Raw genomic sequence first — 20,184 nt, 5'->3', positions numbered from 1 at the left:
TGGGTGAAGCTGCGGGCCTCCAGAGCCAAATCACAGTGGTGGCATGCAGGGGCTGTGAGGTGGCCATATGGCCTGTGAGTGTGTGTATGTGCGTGCCAAGAAATGGATGGATGGCCATCGTGGGAACCTCCACATCATCACCATCACACCAGCTACACACACACATGCACATTGTTGCACATAGCGTGATGGCCTTTGCTTCAGTCAGCTGTAGAAATCAAAAGTTCAAAAGGACTCTGGACTGCATGGTTCAGCATAGCTCTGGTTCTGGTTTACATGAAAGAATTTAGATTAGCATCACTGCTAAGTGAGATAAAGCTGGACTGAGATGGATATTCAGTCATGCAGAAGTCTAGCTGTTAGAGAACACTGATAGATTGTAAAGGCCAACTGAGTGTAGTTACTTTTGTTTATTGCAACTACGGTACGGTTAAAGTTATACTGACCCTTTGCACGTGACGTCACGCTCTTCAGAACTGTGCCCGCTCCGCCATGATGGACGTCAAAGCAACCAATGCGCTCCTTTAAATCCTGTCAACAAACAAACACCTGGTGGCAAAATATTGCTTTGATTTAGTTGATTTCACTTTCAAGATGGTCACAGGGTATTTTTGTCGGCTGCACAAGCAGACAAGGATGCAAACCAAAACTTGTTTTTATTTTATAACTTTTAATGAGGAAAGATACGGCGGCGGCATATAGCAGCCGTCAATCATAACGACGGTCAGCCGCGGATTTACAGCAAACACTTTTTACATGGTAAGAAGATTAAAGTTCATATACTTTATATGCAAGTATAATTAGAAAGATATCAAGCATTGTGTTATGGAGAAGGTAAGATGTAACCATTAGGAAACATAATGCCGCACCGTCATGTAGCCTAGCATACGGATATTAGCATAGCGTCTTTTGTATGTTTTTAGGTTGCTGCGGTGTAAGGGGGAAACGCTGTTCATGACATAGTGACATAAATCATGTGGCGTGAATTCAGGTAAAGTCGGTAATTTGATCAACACATTAGGAAAGTGTGGGTCGGTTTCTAAGCTAGCTGTTTTGTAAATCCCGCCGTCTATGAGCCTCAACCAGGTGCGTTACGTTCACAGACAAATTAGCTCGACTCGAGCAAGTAGAAGCCATGAGTAAAATGGCAAAAACAACTTTGGAAAACAACTTCAGTCGCTCTGTTCAATACTCCTATTCCTCACTTCCGACGTCAATCATGGCGCCTCGAACGATTAAGTGACGTAGATGCACAGGGTCAATGCTTTAATTTTGGTAACTTCCTTGTTAAGGTAACTATGGTAACAGAACACACCTTGCAACCGCAATAAATTAAAACAAAAAACGAATTAAAAGCAACTTAAAATTTTAGCTTCAGTCAATAAGGGAACATTGGGAATATTGAAGTTTATTTGAGTAATTTCAAATGTTTATGAAAATGAAGTTATTGCTTGCATTAATGAATACATTTTACCGATGGAACAATTTTTTATTTGTTCTTGTCTAGCTCTTGATGGCTTTAATAAATCTTCATTTAACCATCAGTTCTGGCCTTTTCAAAATTGACTGGACGCTGCACAGAGATAGATGGAGAGATAGAGGACAATTATTTAACACTGGCATCAGACTATAACCTATATTAATCAGTAAAGTTTGTTTGTATGGCATATCTCAGCAACAAGGAAGTTCAAAGTGCTTCACGTCATTAAAACACAAAAATAAAGTCATAAAAACATCATATAGTCACCAATCGAGAAACCAGTAACAATCCTGTATTAAAAGTTAAGATGGTTTGTTGCACTGGTAGATTATTTCAGCTATAACTAGTACTTTTTCATCAAGATTAAGGAATTACTGACTTAAAACAAACTTGTATTTCTTGCTGAAAAGTTAATTGTAAATTAGTTTTTCTTATTTCAAGTGTACGAATAATGTAACATTTTAACAGTTTAATAGGAAGTTTTAGCAACACATTTTGCCACAACTGGCCCTTTTCAATCAGACGCCACTGATCTAAGGGATCAGTTGCGCTGTGAAGTTTGATACTTGATATGAACTAGAAACAAGACAAATCCGTCTCCCCTGGATTATGAACAAATCACAGAGAAGCTGCCCCTGGAGATGCCTGACCCGCCGCTCTCCAGGAGTCCTTGGCCTTTAGCTTGAGAAGCAGCGGTCTCCAGCAGCTGGATTAGCCGGGCCAGCTGCCTGCAGAGACGCTGGACCCTGGACGCTGACACCAGGCCCGACCCCCAGTGTTCCTGCTATCAGGAGACCTGAGGGGTTCTGGACAGGGCTTGGTTTGTGTGACTGCGTATCTGTGTGTGCTGTTCATTCAATCGGACAACTGTTGAGCTCTTACAGATTTGGGCAGCAGCGCTCTTTGTGCGAGTGTGTGCGTGCTTGTATGGCCGATTCTTTCCGGGGGTTAACTGCTGATCCAGTACAAATGGGAGGTGCTGGGGGTGGGTGGGGGCCTTCAGCGGGGCTGAGGGCAGTCGTGTGCTCCTAGAACATCTGCCTCTGTTACCCCCGAGTCAAGCTTTGGTCAGGACAGAAGAGGAGGGGGGGTGCTGCAGGGAGACGGGAATCAAAGGGGATGCCATCGAAGAGGAGAAAGAAGAGCAAGTGTAGGAGGAGGAGGAAGCTGAAAAGATCTAATGTGAATAGGCAGCAAACCCAAACTATGAGAAATGAGAATGAGATGCAGGATTATGGAGTTTAAGCCCCACTCTGGACTGGCCACTGTGTAGCACTTTGTGGGGGGTTGAGTATGAATGTATGCATGCAGATGTGTGCAAAAGCAGGTGTTCAGTTTACTGGAGCAAGCACGTGTTTTACGAGCAGGTGTTTATTTATAGGCCCGAGTTTTGATAAGACTCAACATTAAAGCTGCAGTAACTTTTATAAAGAATGTGGTTTTTACATATTTGTAAAACTGTCAGCATGTTGTGACAGTTTGAGAAAAGATTGATCTCTCCCTGAGCTGCTGTGGCCGTCTGATGAAATGCACTGATCCCAACCAAACACAGCAGGAAGGAGGGTCTTACTGCTGTCAATCACTTCATGTATTGGCTGCTAAATGTGCTGGTAGTGGAGAAACGGGAAAAGCAATTTTCACAGATTATCTGTTTCATACCAACATGTCATGACAAAGTGACGGTTTCAACAAACGTAAAAAAAAAAAAAATTATAAAAGTTACACACTGCAGATTTAACACGTTTTACGATATTAAACTGAAAAATGGACTAGCTCTCATATTTTAAATAGAAATGTCTGCCTAGCTCTGGTCTACTTAAACAAAATTAAGAGTGCATTTGTTCTCTAATGTTATTATTTCAATAAAAAAAAAAATAAGGCACATTTATTTCTCTTCTTGCCTTATAAATGAATAAAATGTTTCAATTCAGTTTCACCCAAACTTAGAAATGTCCAATCTTAAAACTGAGAGGAGGAGGAGTCCTGCTGCTTCCCCTCTCTCTCGTTTGTGACTAAAATTTACAACGCTGCTCCTCCTTCCTTGGATAAAGTGTTTGAGAAGAATACTGGTTGTTTGGGAGGATTGTCCACTCAGCCCATGGAGCATCTGGCTGAGAAACAACAGATGCTGACAGCTGGACTGACTGCCAGCATATGTTCCCTTCCTTATTATTGCTCAGAGCAGACAATAGAACGGACGGGATGGGGTTGCTTTGTGTTGGGAAGGTAGACCTAATAGCTTGTGACTCCAGAGAGGAGGACCACCCCCTCCCATTCTCTTTGAGTGCAATTAGACCCTTACTTACTCTTGCCTGGAGATGTATTATGAGGTCTGACTGAACCCACAAAACTACAATGGTTCATTCTCATTCATGACACTTTTAGAAAGTGTATTTGTAATTATGGTAGAACTAGAGCACCGGCAACCTCGGTTATGTTTTCTAAAAGCCTGCATATTCATTAACCCTCTGTTTTGGACATATTATTTCACAAATATGTACTCTTAAACATTAAACATTGTAATTCAGTGCAAGAAATGACTAAAAACTTCCACAAACATTTAGGATTTATACAGTAGACTTTATTTATTGTGCAGGAGTTATTCTCCAGTTTGGCCCAACAGTTAAGTGGACCATTGGAGACGACAGAGAAATATTTCAGAGCCCACTGCACTGAACAACACTGAAAACCTCCTGGTTATTCCACCAAATATTGATCTCTGAACTCTTCCTGAGTAAAAACATTAGTATTGTTGTCTGTAAATGATTATTTATTGTTTTCTTTGCATTATTTGAGGCCTGAAAGCTCTGCATCTTTCTGTTATTTTGACCATTTCCCATTCTCTGCAAATAAAAACAAAACTTTTGCTTGGAGTTTCAGAGACATGTTGTCAATAGTTCATAGAATAAAATAACAATGTTCATTTAACTCAAACATTTACCTATGAAGAGTAAAGTCAGAGAAACTGATCATTTTAAGTGATCTCTTAATTTTTTTCCAGAGCTGTATATATGTTAATCTATTGTAGTGTAATTTAAACTTTCAGGATGATTTCATTTTTGTCTGTGAAAAAACCCCATAAAAAAACTGAATTAAAAATGACTATTACGCTGCAAAAACACTAAATCTTACTAAGTATTTTTGGTCTAGCTTCTTGTGAAAACAAATCTAACTTAGAAGTAACGTTTCAGCCAGAAATAGGAGCTTGTTTTAAACTATTAATTCATTAATATTGATGAAAATGTACTAGTTCCATTGGCAGGTTATTTCACTTATAACATGGTACAAATGACGTGGAAGTACTTTCAGCCTTTGTTTGTAGTTTTCAAGAGTTGCAGGATAGTTGCAGTCAAGGACTGGTGATTCAGATCCCAGATTTAGAACATATAAATGCCAGAATGTGCCTTTATTTATGTTCCAAATCTGTTAGTTTAGGTCAAGTACTATTTCCATTTTGGGAGAAAAGGAGCAGGATTGTAAATACCCGTAAACCTTGACAACGGGCTGGACTAGAGCAGCAACAGTAAGGACATCTACAAGAAGAGACAGAGTAGAGTCCTTCAGTGTTTGATGAAGATTCAGCAAATCTTCTGCAAGTCTTTTATGGAGAATGTAATCTCTTATTTGTTGGGGTAGCTTTATGAGACCCAGGGACTTAACAACACCAACTTAGCAACTCTTTATTGTGTAAAATACAAATTAGAAGCATGTGCGCTTCATGAGACAACAACAGATTGTCTTCAGTGAGAGGCTTCTTCAGATTCCCTGTAATACAGATACTTACAGGAGCAACATCTCCAGTAAATCTTTGAAGAAAACTGCATAATATGAGTTACAACATTTATTTTCCCTCTGAGATTAAAAAAGTATTTTTTTTAATGAATGCAGGTACTTTTCAAGAAAATATTTTATATTCGAACACATTATATACAAAGAAATAAATCCAAACGTAGGTACGTTTCCAGAAACGTACCTACGTTTTGATTTGAAACTGCAGATTCGTTCCGCGCCTCGGATTGGAACGCGATGACGTCACGCGCACACCACCGGAAGTAATTTAAATTTTCGTCATGTAAACAGCGCACCGACAAAAAAAACCCTGATAATCACCCAGAGGTTTCATAGTAAGTTTAAGCTGTTAGGGACAGCAGATAATTAAATATTCCTCGCAGACTCTTAAGTGTTGTAAAGACGCGACACACAGCTGTGAACAGTTACGTGACTGGGTAAAAATAAAATATCCGTATTTTTATGTAAGGAAACTGCCGTATCTGTTGTGACAGCAGCAGCAGAGATACGCATGCTTCGGGTTCAAATCATTGATAGAAATAACATATCAGCAACAATAATGTTATTTTAAAGCTATTCAGTAAAGTTTCGACTTATTCGGAGGACATATTTATTTATCTACTTTATGGATATGTTTGTTTGCGCTCTGCAGAAATGGGTGTAAAAGGTCTGCAGAGCTTCGTGGAGCGATGCTGTCCAGAGGCGTGTGTGACAGTGAACCTGAGAGAGATGGCCAGACTGCATGTCACCAAAAACCAGCAGAGCGGCTCCTCTAACATCACCAGCTGAGTTTCTCTGTTTCACTGTGGCTTTGTACCGTTATGCTGAAACGATGTTGACCTTATTTTCACTAATAAAAACTGAGGGGCGATGCATCTCTCTGGACATGTGTCAAGTCTACTTTTTAAATATTTCTTCAAAACATGACCTTTAGATCCTGTTAAGATGGAGACTTTCTCTTCTGTTTGTTACTTGTTTTAGTTTATTTCCATGTAATGCAAATCTCAGTGAGATATGCCAGGTTGTAAATTAGTCTGAGAGTAACATTGTTTTGTCAAAAATCCCATTTTGCATCTACCAGCCTTTGACTTGTTTGTAGAAACAAATAAGAAAAATTCCAACAAAAATAATTAAAAATGCTGCTTATGCATGGAAGCATGGGAATTCATTATTTAACCACTGGTAAGGCTTTTTCTGGCTCACACTAGTTTTTGATATTTATTTTCAAATAAAGAAGAAAAAAATGTCTGATGTTTTGATAGGGATTTTTATAATGTTAACTATTATTATTGAAAATGTTTTTCCAAATCATGCACTTATCCAGCTAAACATTTCTTTCCTGCTGAACTTTGCTTTGGTTTTGCACGTTGTTTCATTTTCCTGTTTCGTTGTCGTGCAGGTCCCACACTGGTTGTTGACGGCATGTCCTGCCTCAGCCACTGGTACTCATGTACAAACTGGGTGTGTGGAGGCCAGTGGATGGAGTACATGGAGGTCCTGAAGAAATGGGTGGAGGCTTTTACCTCTGCAGGCATCAAATTGTTTTTTTTCTTCGATGGAGTCGTGGAAGAGCAGAAGAGACCAGAGTGGGTGAGGAGAGACACAGATTTATTTGCTCTGTTTATTAGGCACAGCGAACATGTCCTGCTTGTGTTTTCATAGGTGAAAAGGCGACTCAGGGTGAACAAAGATATTATAAAAATATTCAACCACATTAAGCAACACGGAGAACAGCCGGGTCAACAGCTCTCCTGTCTGCCATCCGCTCTGGCAACATTCACTCCTTTTGCTCTCAGGTTAGCGTTTCCCTGACTGAAGATGATGCAGCTTTTTAATTTAATTCTTAAAGACGGAGGATGCAGAGTTTTGTTGGATGAAGTTTGATCAGGTGTAGTTTGGTCCGCAGGTCACTGGGTCAGGACGTGTTCTGCTCAGTGAGAGAGGCGGACTATGAAATTGCCAGCTATGCTCGCTGCCATGGCAGCATGGGGATTCTGGGACAAGACACAGACTTCATCATATATGACAGGTTTGTAAAAAAAATGATTACGTTGGTGTAGCTGGATTTTAAAGGTGCGTTGTAATGGCAGCAAAATGGCAGGTGCAGCTTAAATTGCTGTGTTTGACTACATGTTGATCTTACATGAAGATGATAATAATAAGTGATGAAGAACGTGGACAAACTGATCTGAACACGTAGTTTTATCTCATCTCTTAAGTGCCCCCTACTTGTCCGTGGCAAAGCTGCAAATAAATGACCTAACAACAGTCATGTATGACCGGCAGAGGCTCTGCAGAAACATTGGGCTGAGCGTGACCCAGCTGCCTCTGCTGGCCTGTCTGCTGGGTAATGATGTGGTTTCAGAGGAGCTCATGCAGCACATCAGGAGCAGTGCTGTGGCAGCATACAGGTATCAGCCGCAAACCTGTAATGTACTGTGAAAAAATGTCTGTATTCAATTTCAATCCAAATAAATCCAGTACAGTGTGGTTTAAAGTTATTTTTACTCAAACTGTGCAGTAAAAATACTCCTAAAAGTATTTTTTTCCAAAAATTACTCATGTAAATGTAACCACTTACTAGCTACCTCTGGTAATTTACACTTAACAAATGTAGGAAGCTTTGCATTCACTTAGATTTTCTGGAAACAGTTGAGTGATAACAGTTTCCAGTTGAGTGATAACAGTTTCCAGTTGACTGATAACTGTTTCCAGTTATCACTCAACTGATAACTGAGTGATAACTGGTTCTCAGTTGGTTGGTGATGTTTGAAAACGAGCTAAGATCTTTGTCGTTCCCAGGAGAACAAATCCAGCGCCGTATTCTGGTCCTCCTCAGGGTGAGGTAGTCCTGGCTGTAGCCCAGCTTGTGAGCTCTTCGTCTGCTTCTGCAGATGAAGAAACTGGACTTGTCCCACATTCCCTGAACGTAGCATCTTCCCAAAGGGAGCTGCTTAAGAAGGGAATCTGCTCCTACTTACTTCCTGGACACAAAGATTATGAACTGGTTGACATTTCTGTTCCACCGTCTGCCTTTGAGAAATACGTTAGTCCTGAGATTTTAAAGGTATGTTATGATTCATAATGTGCGTCTTAGCTGTAAATCTCCCTGCAGCTTGTAACATACTGAATACCAGAAGAGCTAAATATTTTTGCTGTGTGGTTTTCCGCAGGCATGTAGAGAGAAACATGTAGCGGCGGAGGGTTTCATGGTTTACAGTGTTGTGTGCGCCGGAGTCACCGAATGCAGCAACTCTCTGGAGGACGAAGAGGACGAGGAACTGCTGCCTCAGGCCCTCGTCTACAAGCCGTGCAGACAGCGCGTCTATGGTTTGCTGCTGCTGCTCGGAAAAGATGGTATGAAAGCAAAAACACATAAAGGTTTAAGTGGATTCATAAAAATGCGCCGAAGACACTGAAGCTGCTTCTGGAGAAAAATGGTTTGATGTCACCAAACAGTAAATTTGGGTGAGACGTGTAATTTTCTGCGTGTTCTCAGGCAGCTCTGTGGATTCTCCAGCCATCAGGGAATGGTTCGTCTTCCCCGGAAACCCTCTGAGAGAAGCTGACACGGTCCATCCTGTCCCCATTAACATCCCATGTATGCTTCGCTCCTGCTAATTTACTGGGAACGACTGTCTGAAAACAGCCTAAAAACAAAAAACATCTGTTATCTTTTAAATGGTGTGTTGCGTCTATCTCCTCTTGTGTTCTCTTCTGTCTTAATTTGTAGGTGGTCAACCGAGTCTGGACCTGTTATGGTTTAGCTCTGGTCCTGAGGTTTCTGCTCTTCGCCTTGCAGCCTTTCTTACAGTCTTTGACTGCCTTCACTATTCTGACTTGCATGGAGAGATTGGAGACTCTCTCCTGGCGGCTCTTTGTCTCATCACATACATCGTCCTTCAGGTACTGGCATCTTGCTTTACCGATGATAAAACACTAATTTTGTTCTGTTTATTGGAAGGTGACACAGAACATGTTTTACATTTTTTGCACAAAATTATTCTGAGATAATGATATTTGAGTCTGCTCGATTCTGCATATTTTGAGTTGTTTTAGGGTAGGGGTGTCAAACTACAGTCCTCAAGGGCAGCTGTCCTGCAGTTTTTAGATGTGCCACTGCTACAAAACACTGGAATGAAATGGCTTAATTACCTCCTTCTTGTGTAGATATGTTCTTCAGAGCCTTGCTAATGACCTAATTATTCTATTCAGGTGTGGTGCAGCAGAGGCACATCTAAAAGTTGCAGGGCAGTGGCCCTCCAGGACTGGAGTTTGACACCTGTGTTTTAGGGTCTCTTGTCACTTTAAATCCAAATAAGTCACTGATGACCACCCACCGCCCCCAGCTCGATGTTTATACTGACACGTGAAAATGACTGCAAACACATGCACAATTATACAACCGTACATATTTGAAAAGCAGAAGTGGAGCCTCCTGCTCAACCAGCAAGAACGCAGCGAGTGTTTTCTGGATGGTAAGTCAACAGCAAAACACTTGTCTTGTCCAGCAGCCATTATGCAGCGCATATAGTGGTAAAACCAGCTGACCAAATGCGCTGGAGCTCATCTTTGGTTGCTAGGTGACAGGCTGGGCTCGGTTGAAGTTTCTACTTCTAGGTAACGGTGCAGTTCCTGTCGAATATGACGAAACAGTCTGAAGGTTCATCAGAGACTAAAAAACATTAACTTATTGCCAAAAACAGCTGGGTGTTTTTTTTTTTAAGCGCTTGGTCTGTTTTTAGAAGCAGTAGAAACCAAAGTGGAAATATAAAAATATCCAAAGTGTGAATTTTACATAATAGGTCCCCTGTAACTTTTGGTAATAGTAGAACAAATCAGTGAAGCGTGTCAGATGTATTCTCTGATTCTTTGTCTAAGTCACATTAATCATTAATCAATGGCAACTATAATACTTTCATTAAGCTGCTTTGTAAAAATATTCATAACCTTTTCACATTTTTTGTACTTTATTGGGATTTCATGAGGCAGACCTACACATAATAGAGCACAATTAAGTGTAAGGGAACGGATACATGATTTAAAAAAGTTTTTCAAACAAAACACAGAGAAGTATTGAGTCATTCAACCCACTTTACTCTGTTACCTCTAAATAAAGTCCAGTTCAACTCCAGGATAGTGAATACAGTTCATCTGTTGATCTCAGTAGAAACGCAGCAAAGAGGTTTGTTAGAGAACATTATAGAATAAACTGTGTCATTCAGACCAAGGAACACAAAAGAACGGTCAGAAATAAAGTTGTGGAGAAGTTTAAATGTGGTGTTAAGTTATGAAAACAATATTCTTTGAGCGTTTCACAGAGAACTGCTCAATGTAGCAGCTGGAAATGGGAAGAGTCCAGCAAATATACAAAACTACCGTTCAGGGAGGGGTTGGACACAAATCCTTGCCACACTTTTAAGATTTTAATTGTAAGAAATTGAGAACGTGTACCATTTTCTTCTCAATCCTGTGCCATCATGTGTTGTTCTGTAACGTAAAATCCCAATAGCAGCTCAGGTAAGTTTTCTTGCACTCCCATCATAACTCATGATTTGTTCACCAACATAAAACACAGAGACATTGTGATTGAACGGCACTTCTAAGTGCTTACGTCTCCACCTTGATTAATACGTCTGTTGTGGGTTTCCGTGGTCAGGGTTGCATGTTTGGCGTAGCCTCCAAAGAATACATTCTGCTGGTAATGAATGGGTGGTAAGGCTACACCTGCTGATTTATGTAAACAGTAAATGAAAGACCAAATTTATTTGGTGACATGTAAACAGACAAGTTGGCTTTGGATTTGGGATTCACATCACTGACATACACAACAATTATTCTGCTCTTTTGTCAGCATGTGATGTGAAATTAAACACTGCTTGTTGACACGAAGGGTTGTGTTGTGCTGCTATTGGCTGAGCGCCGCTTTTATCACCCACAGAGTCCGGAGTTAAGATGCAGACACTGGTCTTTGTAACTTCTGCTCTTGCGTCAACAGCAAGTTTTCAGAGCATCAGAAGGCTTTGAATATCTAATATCAAAATGGCCGTAAGTTTTAAACAAATTCAGAATATGTGAAAGTTGAAGACTTTGTGTGTTTTGAGTCTGCAACAACGTCATCTGGTTATCTGAGGGATCAAACCACCTGGATTAACGTGCGTGCATCATGACAAAGAAGCAAAACAAAAATTAGAAAGCAGTTTGATGCTTTGTTAGTCCAAAAATATGAGGGATGAGGGACATAGTTATGTCCCTCATTTATGAGGTTTTAAATAAACCGCTGCAGTTCATCAGTTAACATATATACCATTTAATATTGAGTTTAGTTTATGTGTTCAATTAAATTCAATTTAAAACTATTTATCCCAAAAGGAAATTATATGTCATCATAACTCATATTCAGACATACAGCTCTGGAAAAAATGAAGAGACCATTTAAAATGACCAGTTTCTCTTTTTAGGTAAATGTTTGGTTAAATGAACTTTGTTCTTTTACTTTGTTCTACTACTGACAACATGTCTCTGAAACGCCAGGCAAACATTTTGTTTTTATTTGCAGAAAAAAATAAAAGGTCAAAATAAAACAGATGCAGAGCTTTCAGACCTCAGATAATGCAAATAAAACAAGTTAATATTAATTTAGAAACGACAATATTAATGTTTTACCTCAGGAAGAGTTCAGAGGTCAGTATTTGGTGGAATAACCAGGAGGTTTCCAGTGGGGCTCAGAGCGGAGGGCTCTTAGTTTCCAGAGCTATATTTGGTGATGCTGCAGACAGGAAGGATCTCCAGTAGCAGTCAGTGTTGCAGTGAATCTGATGAGGCCTCTGACTGAAATCTGTTGGCATATGACAGTCTCAAGTCTCAATAAGCAATAAATCAACTAATGATATGATGAATTAAAATGAGGTCAGTAATTTCCGTTTGTATGATTGGTTTTTCTTTTTCTACCAAAACCTGGGTGACAAAAGTCTTTGATCTGGACTTTTGGCCTCAACTAGCAGATTTATTTACAGAGACTGAAGTATTCATTTTTTCATTGATTCTGTTTTGTTAATTTATTTTGGATATTTTAATCGTCTTGTATTTCAGGTGTTAAATGTTTGTTAGAAATGAGAGCTTATTGATATTTGAGAGGCCGTACTTTCATATTTACGCTATTACTATTATATTACTTGGAAAGAGTCCCAAAACAACAATATAATTGTTTTTCACTATAACCTCTGGGGCAACTTGTTGTCCATCAGTATTTGTTATCGTGACAAGCCTTTCAGAAACTCACTATCCAGGCAGCAGAGACAATATTCCACGGTGATATGTCCTGAATGCTAATCCACGTCTTTTGCTTTTGCAACATCTGTGTCAAAACAGAAAATTTAGACGTTTAACGGCAGATTAAAGTCTGATTTTCTTGTCAGCATGCTTGTCATGAGCCAAACTTTTTATATGTGTAGCTTATTAATAAGCTACAGGTAACTCAAGCAAAAATAAATGTCACTATAGACTGAGAGGTTTGATAAAATCAAAGTTTTAATTCGGTTTCCCGTGAACCGAATTAATGTCCTTTTTGAGCTCCTTTACACCAAAATCACATTTTAAGTAATTGAAACGACAATCCTTCTCTTTTATGGAGGTTGAATTGTAGTTTATGGAGTCGTATTAGCATTAAATACTTGAAGTTGGCGTGTTGAATGGACAGCTGAGCGACCGACAGGCCGTTTTCCAGACACGCTGATTTCAGTCCCACAGCCAGACGGTGACTGGCAGCCGCTGATTTAAATGGATGAAGGAGCAACAGACAGACATGAGAGCAGCTTGTCAAACAGACCATTAGACGAGTAGATAATCAGAGATGAGCCGACGGCCCGACACACAATAGTGGCCGTTGTCTGATCTGTGCTGCATTCACAATCCCCTCTCACTGCTCTATTTAAATAACTTCGGGGTTTGTTTGTTTTGCTCACACAACCAGGCAGCTTTGTTTCTGCTGTCAGCATTGTTTCTTTCTCTGTTGAATTGTTGCGCAGCGAGCAGACCAAACAAACGCACCCACACTTGGATGTGATTGAATTTGCAAACCATATATTTTCCTCTCTCTCTGTGTGTGGTGTGTTTTTTTTTTATTTTTGCGTGTTTATTTTTTTGTTTGCGTGTCAGGTAGAGGCTTTGTCTGAGCAGGACGTGGATGCGTACCTGAGTCAGGCCGTGTGTCTGAGGCTGAAGTCGCCCCTGGAGCTTCGGCAGATCCAGGTCAGTCACACACGGATTATCATCAACATCACTTAAAAAAAAACAAAAAGATCCTGATTTTTCCTCTCTCGTTTGTTGTGATAAACTCCGTTGGGCTTTATGCGGCCGAAAAGACAATGTATGCTTGAATTTACAGTAAACAAAGTCGACTTGTGGTAAACACAACTTGGAAAGTGCTTCCATTATTAGAAAGTTTAGGGAAAAAAGGAGAGAAGGCGGCAAGAAAAGTGCTGACTTTCCTAGAAATCATGGAACAACTTTAAAAAAAAAGGAGGAAAATACGTACAATAAACTGCTCTGGTAGTATTTTGAATTGTGGGAAAGTTTTAAGACCGCTGGAGATGGGCACCACACTGTAAAAACACAAAATCTTACAAACAACTTTGGTCTAGTTCCCAGTGCAAATATCTTTGTACACTTGAAATAATACAAAACTAACTTGCAAATACATTTTCAGCCAAAAATAGAAGCATAGTTTAAGTAAATAATTCCTTAATATTGATGAAAACGTGCTAGCTCCACTGGTAGATTATTATTCATATATTTTCCACATTTTAAGGGAAATAATCTGTCATTAGAGCAAGTACTTTTTCATGAATATTAAGGAATTATTGACTTAAACAGGCTACTATACATTGATGAAAAGCTACTTGTAAGAACTAGATTATAATTATGTTATGCATTTTCAGATTTTCTCTTGTATCCTTTAATTTCTTTTTTCACAATTTCTTTTGGATAACAATCTTGCCTGGCGGTTGAAAAGTCCAGAACAGCCAAGGATAAATAAAATGACAAAAATGGATCTTTATTCCTACAGCTGTGTGTTTGTGAGCTGTTTTTATTTTTCACAGTAAAGTTCTATGACCAGCTAACTCACTCTTCTTTGGTTACCTAGCAACTCACTCACTCTTCTTTGGTTACCTGGCAACAACCTGCTGAGTAAGTTCTGTTGCAGCAGTTTAGAAATAAAACTGGATAAAACATGATGGGTCCCCGTTTGGGAGTGTTTCAGATATTTAAAACAAAAAACTAATCGGTAATTATTGATATAAAACACTTGTCGTGATACCTTTTTCAGCCATAACGTCCAGCTCTACCAGGGCCGTGAGAAATTATTTTCCTTTTCCTAAATTCAGTTTTTTTTTTCCTTGTTCTTCATTTTTAGAATTTGAAGTTTTGGAAAGTAAACTAATTCTCCAATCTTTAGAAAATAATTATTTGGTTATTGTCTTAAACTTTCAACAGTCCAGTTAAAAATTGACTCGTTAATCTAAATGTGTTTAAAGCTGTTCAAACTTATCCATTGATAATCTTGTAGTATTGAATATATTTCATATGAAAGTAAAGAAGCTTTTTTATCTGTCAGGTGTGATAACACTCTATAACTTTATAATTAATTTCAGTTTTCAGGGAGTTCAGTTAATCTGACGGTGAGATCCATCAGTTTCCTGCAGATGAGCGTTTTCAGTCTCTGGGAAAACAGCCGCAGCGTTTCCTCCCTTTTTTCCTTTTTTTGTAGCCCCATTTATTTTTACAGCTTAATTACTGTACTCTCGTCAAGTAATTTGTATTTTTTGCAGCTCATCTGTTCTCCACACAATAATTAGGGCTGGGTGTTGATTTGACTGCGACGGTGAGGAGGAACTGAAGAGGGGCTTTAACTCACTTACTGATTTTAAACTAAATGCACACAGTCTGACACAAAAGACAGCTTCTAACAAACTGGTGGTTTATTAACTTACTGTGTGCGTTTTTGTGTGTGTGTGTGTGTGTGTGTGTGTGCGTTTGTGTGTGTGTTAGAAGGAGGTAGGTTTTCAGTGTAGGTAGGTTTCCGTTGCATTCCTCCCCATGGGACTGTGATTTTGGTGTGTGTGACAGGGAGGCTACGCTGGCGACAGTAGGCCGCCTGTCCTGGCTGACGCTCACCACATGGAGCTATTTACACCACACACACTCCGCCCCACTGGACACACACACCCAGACAGACACATTTCAGTCTTTGTCTCTGGCCTTTGTGTGTTCTCATGTTCTCCTACTCTAAGCATCCGACCACTTTCTCCTTTTTCTGTTTCTCTTCATGTTTCTCTGCGTCTCTTTTTTCCCTCTCTGTGTTGGTGTCAGTGTGTTTGTGTTCCCCTTTGGGCCCTTTGTGTCTCAGCTCAGTGATCCATTGTTTTCAGAAGATGAAGCTGTGTTTGACTGGAAGCAGGTGGCAGGCAGGGCTGTGTGTGTGTGTACATGTAATCACTGTTATCAGGGCTGTTTGCCAGAGGACAGGTGAGAGCAGACACACACACACACACACACCAGGGGAACATCTGCCTGCTGTTACTGACCGCTGTCTTTACCGTCTGCGTGTTTTCAGCTCTTAGTCTTTATTGTCTCCTCCAGTTTCACCTTTTCTTTTTCCACAGTACATATAAGTGTGTTTTTTTTATTTATGAGGGGTTCTGTGGAGCACTAATGAGCAGTCAGTGTCTTAGATGCAGTAGACAGCTGTCCAAATGGGTGAATGTGGGAGAAGTTACCATTCTAAGACATTCAGTCAGTCAATCAGGTTTATTTGTGAAGCACATTTGAGCAGCACGGTGGTTCAAGGTGCTTTACATAATAAAATCACAAAATTACCATCCAGTTAACAACTGATTTTGATGTGTGCCATCACAAAATTTAATATTTTGGTCAGTATTTCATTTATTATAGCTCAAAAGCAATTCTAAACATGTGAGGTCTTGGTCTTGATTTAAAGGAACTCAGTGTTTCAGTTGTTTTGAAGTTCTCTGGAAGTTTGTTCCAGTCATAGGCACTCTGAGCAGAGGTCTTCATTCAGTGTTTTCATTTGGCGCGTAAGCTACAAACTCTAAACAGAAGCCATCAGAAAAAAATATCTGGTCGGATGAGAGTTAGTTTTATCAAAAAATGCAATGTTGAGGTAAAAGATTGTAGATTTGAAAGGTGTTTTAATGTGCATGTTGAATTTTTTCACAGCTGGAAATCCCTGAAGTGCGTCTTGTGTGTTGTCTGTATACACAAGTGTAGCATCACATGTTCTCCTGTTGAGAGTAGCGATTGCTTGACTCATCCTTAGACCACCACAGTGCCTGCAGGTTTTAAGATATAGTATTAAAATCACTCAGTTTTGACACTAATGTGCTTCTCTTTAACATAGCTTAACTTGCTATTTACCGTCATGGTTGTACTTCTGGATAAAAGTAAAATTTGGTCAGGGCGCTCACATTCTTGGACTGTCTTGTTATCTTGACCTTATCTTTGCTTGATAATCCCAACTCTTCAGGAAGTAGGTAGACAGATAACTGGACGGATTTGTCCTTGCTATCTGACGGCTAACAGGGCAGCGCAGCAGTGAAGAGGGCGGCTTGAGCTGGACGTAATTGGCTACTTTATGTCAGGGAAGCAGATAAGGTCGTGCAGTTGAAGTTGCCAAAGCCGATTTATTGTGGCGTATTAGTGAAATTCTTGACAGGAAAAAAAAATAAGTGCATTTGTGCCTAAAAAGCAAAACATTTTAGATAAATCTCAGAAATTTTCTAGAAAAAACATGGACATTTCTGAGTTTGTTTATTCTAGAAAATTCCTGAAATTAACTTAAAAAATTTCCAAGTTGATTTCTTGCAAATTTTTGACTTTTCAAATTCAGAATTTACTATTTTTTTTCCAGAAAACTCCATAAATTAAACAAACTGAGTTTTTTACTAGCAAATTCCTGATTTGGAGCTCAAGAATTTTCAAGTTTATTTTTCTAGAAAATTTCAGTTCTTTTGGCAGAAATGTACTCCTTTAATCCTTCTTTTTCTACCTACACGATTGAATACGCCTTTGTACTGATTAGCTTTGCCACCATGCGGGTTAAGTTTTTTCTGCAAGCTTTGATCCCTAACAAAAAATAAAACATGGATGGAAACAACTCATTATTGGTGCTAACACTGTTGTGAGAACCCCCAAAGTAAAAGGAAAATCTAGTATTTTGTAGCAAAACACAACCACATGCCTCACAAGCAGACAAACAGATGCGGTGAGTTGATGTTGAAGTTTTAATGAAAGAATAATTAAACAAGAACTTACGACACAAGAAGGGAAACACAGGGAGCAGAAACAGGCAGGCAAAACATAACGCTAATGGAGTAAAGAATAAATACACAGGAGGAGGAAATAATAAACATGAACTAACTGTGTCTCACATTGTTTAGATAGCAGAAATTTGACTACTCATAGGTTATCCTCAATCAAAGTAACAAAACTTAACCATCTTTTTAAAAACAGGGAGACGTAGACTGACTCAGAGTAAATTACTGTCCTGGAAAAATGACTCCACCACCAGAGCACAGCTGATAAACAAACTGACAAATACTCCGAACTAACTCATCCATGAAGTGATAATGCAGTATGAAGCGAAACACATTAAATACCTGACCACACAACCAGAAAACCACCTTCTTTCCACACAGTTTGGGTTATATAATCAGGTTCAAAGGCTTCCTAGGTGGTCTCTTGTTCATTAATTTGTCTTGAACGCAAAAAAGGCGTGAAGGATAAATTGCCAGAGAAGATTACCCATTGTTTAGTTCCTGTAGTCTCTGCAGTGGTTCATTATTCAACATGTTCAGAGGAAATGGATCGTTTTTGCAATGAGGCAGTTGTTCCATTGCATTCAGAGATATTTGGCTCCGATAGTAAGAGCAGTTTTGTGATTTTTTTGAAACAAGTTGCTTTGCAGTGTCTGTTACATCAGCTTATTAGGAAAACTTTCTCCTAACATTTTATTTATTGATTAGAGTATTTATTTATAGTTTATAGTTATTGTTATTATAGATGGACGATATGTCTGAAAAACATATCACAATATCAGCATTTCATATCAGTCGATATCGATACTTGTTGACATCGGTAATTATTGATTAGTTTTTTGTTTTAAATATATGAAATAATATCAAACTGGTAATATGACCTTCTTTGTTTTGCCACAGTTTTCACTCCGAACTGTTGTTGTTTATTTTTAAGCACTTATGAGGCAAAAAAGTTAAGTGTTTCGATGAAAATTTTTTAGAATGTGCCAATTTCTTAATGTGATTAAACGTCAGAATAATCAGTTACTAAAATAATCTTTAGTTGCAGCCCTAAAATTATGATAACAGAAGAGGAAATTTAAGAGTAAATAATTCAAATAAAGTCTTCAAGCTAAGATAAAGCTAGACGATATAGATAAAAAATGTATTAAAAAAATAAGCATTTCATATTGATGATTATAGATTAGTTTTGTTGTTTTAAATATCTGAAATACTGTCAAACTAGTGACGTGACCTTTACCGTTTTATCCAGTTTTCACTTCATGCTGTTGTGTTTTTGTCTTTAAGCAGTTAAGAGGCTCGGAGGAGAAACTTTAAACTGCTGCTGCAACAGTTACTCAACATGTGGTTGCTAGGTAACCAAAGGGTGAGTGAGTGAGTGAGTGAGTGAGTGAGTGAGTGAGTGAGTGAGTGAGTGAGTGAGTTGCTGGGCAACCAAAGAGCACAGTGAGTTAGATCATTCCACCAACTTTGCTTAGCTCACCGAGGAGGGTTAAGCATAAAAAGTCTATATCTACCAGAATGCTGTGTGGTTCAGTGAATATTCTACATATTGAATATTAAATATTCTATCAGATCTATTATCTATTTGTTAACAAATTCGTGTATTTGTTATTGTTGAATTGTCTTACCTTTGTGAAGCACTATGATCTATATGTATGTGAAAGGCCCTATAAAAATAAAATTTTACTTACCTACTCATTTTGCTATTTATATTTGTCACGTGTCTTTTGTGATTCATATATATTGTTATTGCTTTTTTGTCCAGTCCTAATTGTTATTAAGGGGCCCAACATACAATCTTGAAGAGTTTTCACTTCTTGGATGCCAAATGAGTCCCATATATTGGTGCTAAAAAAAATAAATTACTTAAACAGAATGCCTTCAGAGCATGCAAGCACGACTTTGATCACCAATGTTCTGTTTCATATTTTTATGCTTCCCAACTCTTGCATCTGTTAGTAAATCAAATAGAAAAAAAAAAAGAAATGTTGTGGTGGAGGCAATGCAAAATGAAAACCAGGGAACTTTCTCTGTTCTCAGCTGCCTGTCCTTTCGAGTCGAGCTGTGCAGCTGGGATCGCTCTACGTCCGAGGACTGAGCCACCTGCTGGGAGCCAACAATGCCAGCGGCTGTGCGCTGCCCAGCGCCGCTCTGATGCCTTGGCAGGGCTTTGACGGACGGCTGTTCCACTCCAAGTACCTGCTGGCACACGGCGGCGCGGAGAAGTCTGAGCTGCTGGACAGAGATGTGAGTGCAGACGTAAGAGAGCCTGATTCGGTCAGCACTAAGAGAGAGGAGAAGAGGATTATCCACATTTAAACATCTGGAATGTGTGAAATGTGTGAAACGGGACGTTTTACATGTTGAGTTCAGTGAATTCCTTGAAAATGCTTGCATTTTAATTAAGCTTTTTCAAGGTTTGGAAAGTGGTTTATTTTAATATGAAGTCCTTGAAGGTGCTTGATATTCAGACAGTGCAGATTTTTATTAAATTGCAATCCCATGTTTAATTAAAAGCCTAAATGTACACACTCTAAAGAAAGTCTCTGAAAAATGTCTCCAATTTAAATTGGAGAC

The 20,184-nt window shown here is 39.1% G+C and overlaps 1 protein-coding gene across 10 annotated transcripts in view; it reads left to right on the top strand.

Moving 5' to 3' along the window:
- Positions 1 to 492: 492 nt before the first annotated feature.
- Positions 493 to 20,184, top strand: part of fam120b (family with sequence similarity 120 member B) — a 59,914-nt gene continuing 40,222 nt past the window's right edge. For 6 of the 10 annotated variants that reach the window (XM_081605266.1, XM_081605268.1, XM_081605267.1 and 3 more), the window contains exons 1-12: positions 5,518 to 5,604; positions 5,922 to 6,053; positions 6,669 to 6,859; positions 6,932 to 7,065; positions 7,176 to 7,298; positions 7,489 to 7,680; positions 8,072 to 8,336; positions 8,443 to 8,626; positions 8,769 to 8,870; positions 9,003 to 9,175; positions 13,427 to 13,519; positions 19,648 to 19,854. In XM_081605266.1, coding sequence (XP_081461392.1) covers positions 5,924 to 6,053; positions 6,669 to 6,859; positions 6,932 to 7,065; positions 7,176 to 7,298; positions 7,489 to 7,680; positions 8,072 to 8,336; positions 8,443 to 8,626; positions 8,769 to 8,870; positions 9,003 to 9,175; positions 13,427 to 13,519; positions 19,648 to 19,854 — 1,794 coding nt within the window. In that variant the 5' untranslated portion in view covers positions 5,518 to 5,604; positions 5,922 to 5,923. Of the gene's footprint in view, positions 760 to 5,517; positions 5,707 to 5,921; positions 6,054 to 6,668; positions 6,860 to 6,931; positions 7,066 to 7,175; positions 7,299 to 7,488; positions 7,681 to 8,071; positions 8,337 to 8,442; positions 8,627 to 8,768; positions 8,871 to 9,002; positions 9,176 to 13,426; positions 13,520 to 19,647; positions 19,855 to 20,184 lie in introns of those variants that run through there. The other 4 variants (XM_008405822.3, XM_008405824.3, XM_008405825.3 and 1 more) reach the window with 4 other exon arrangements.

This window comes from Poecilia reticulata, chromosome 3 (assembly GCF_904066995.2).
Source record: "Poecilia reticulata chromosome 3, P_reticulata-male-v2, whole genome shotgun sequence".
In the NCBI taxonomy this organism is placed as follows: Eukaryota; Metazoa; Chordata; class Actinopteri; order Cyprinodontiformes; family Poeciliidae; genus Poecilia; species Poecilia reticulata.
The sequence above is the reverse complement of the archived record's forward strand: the minus strand, read 5'-3'. Positions and strand labels throughout refer to the sequence as shown.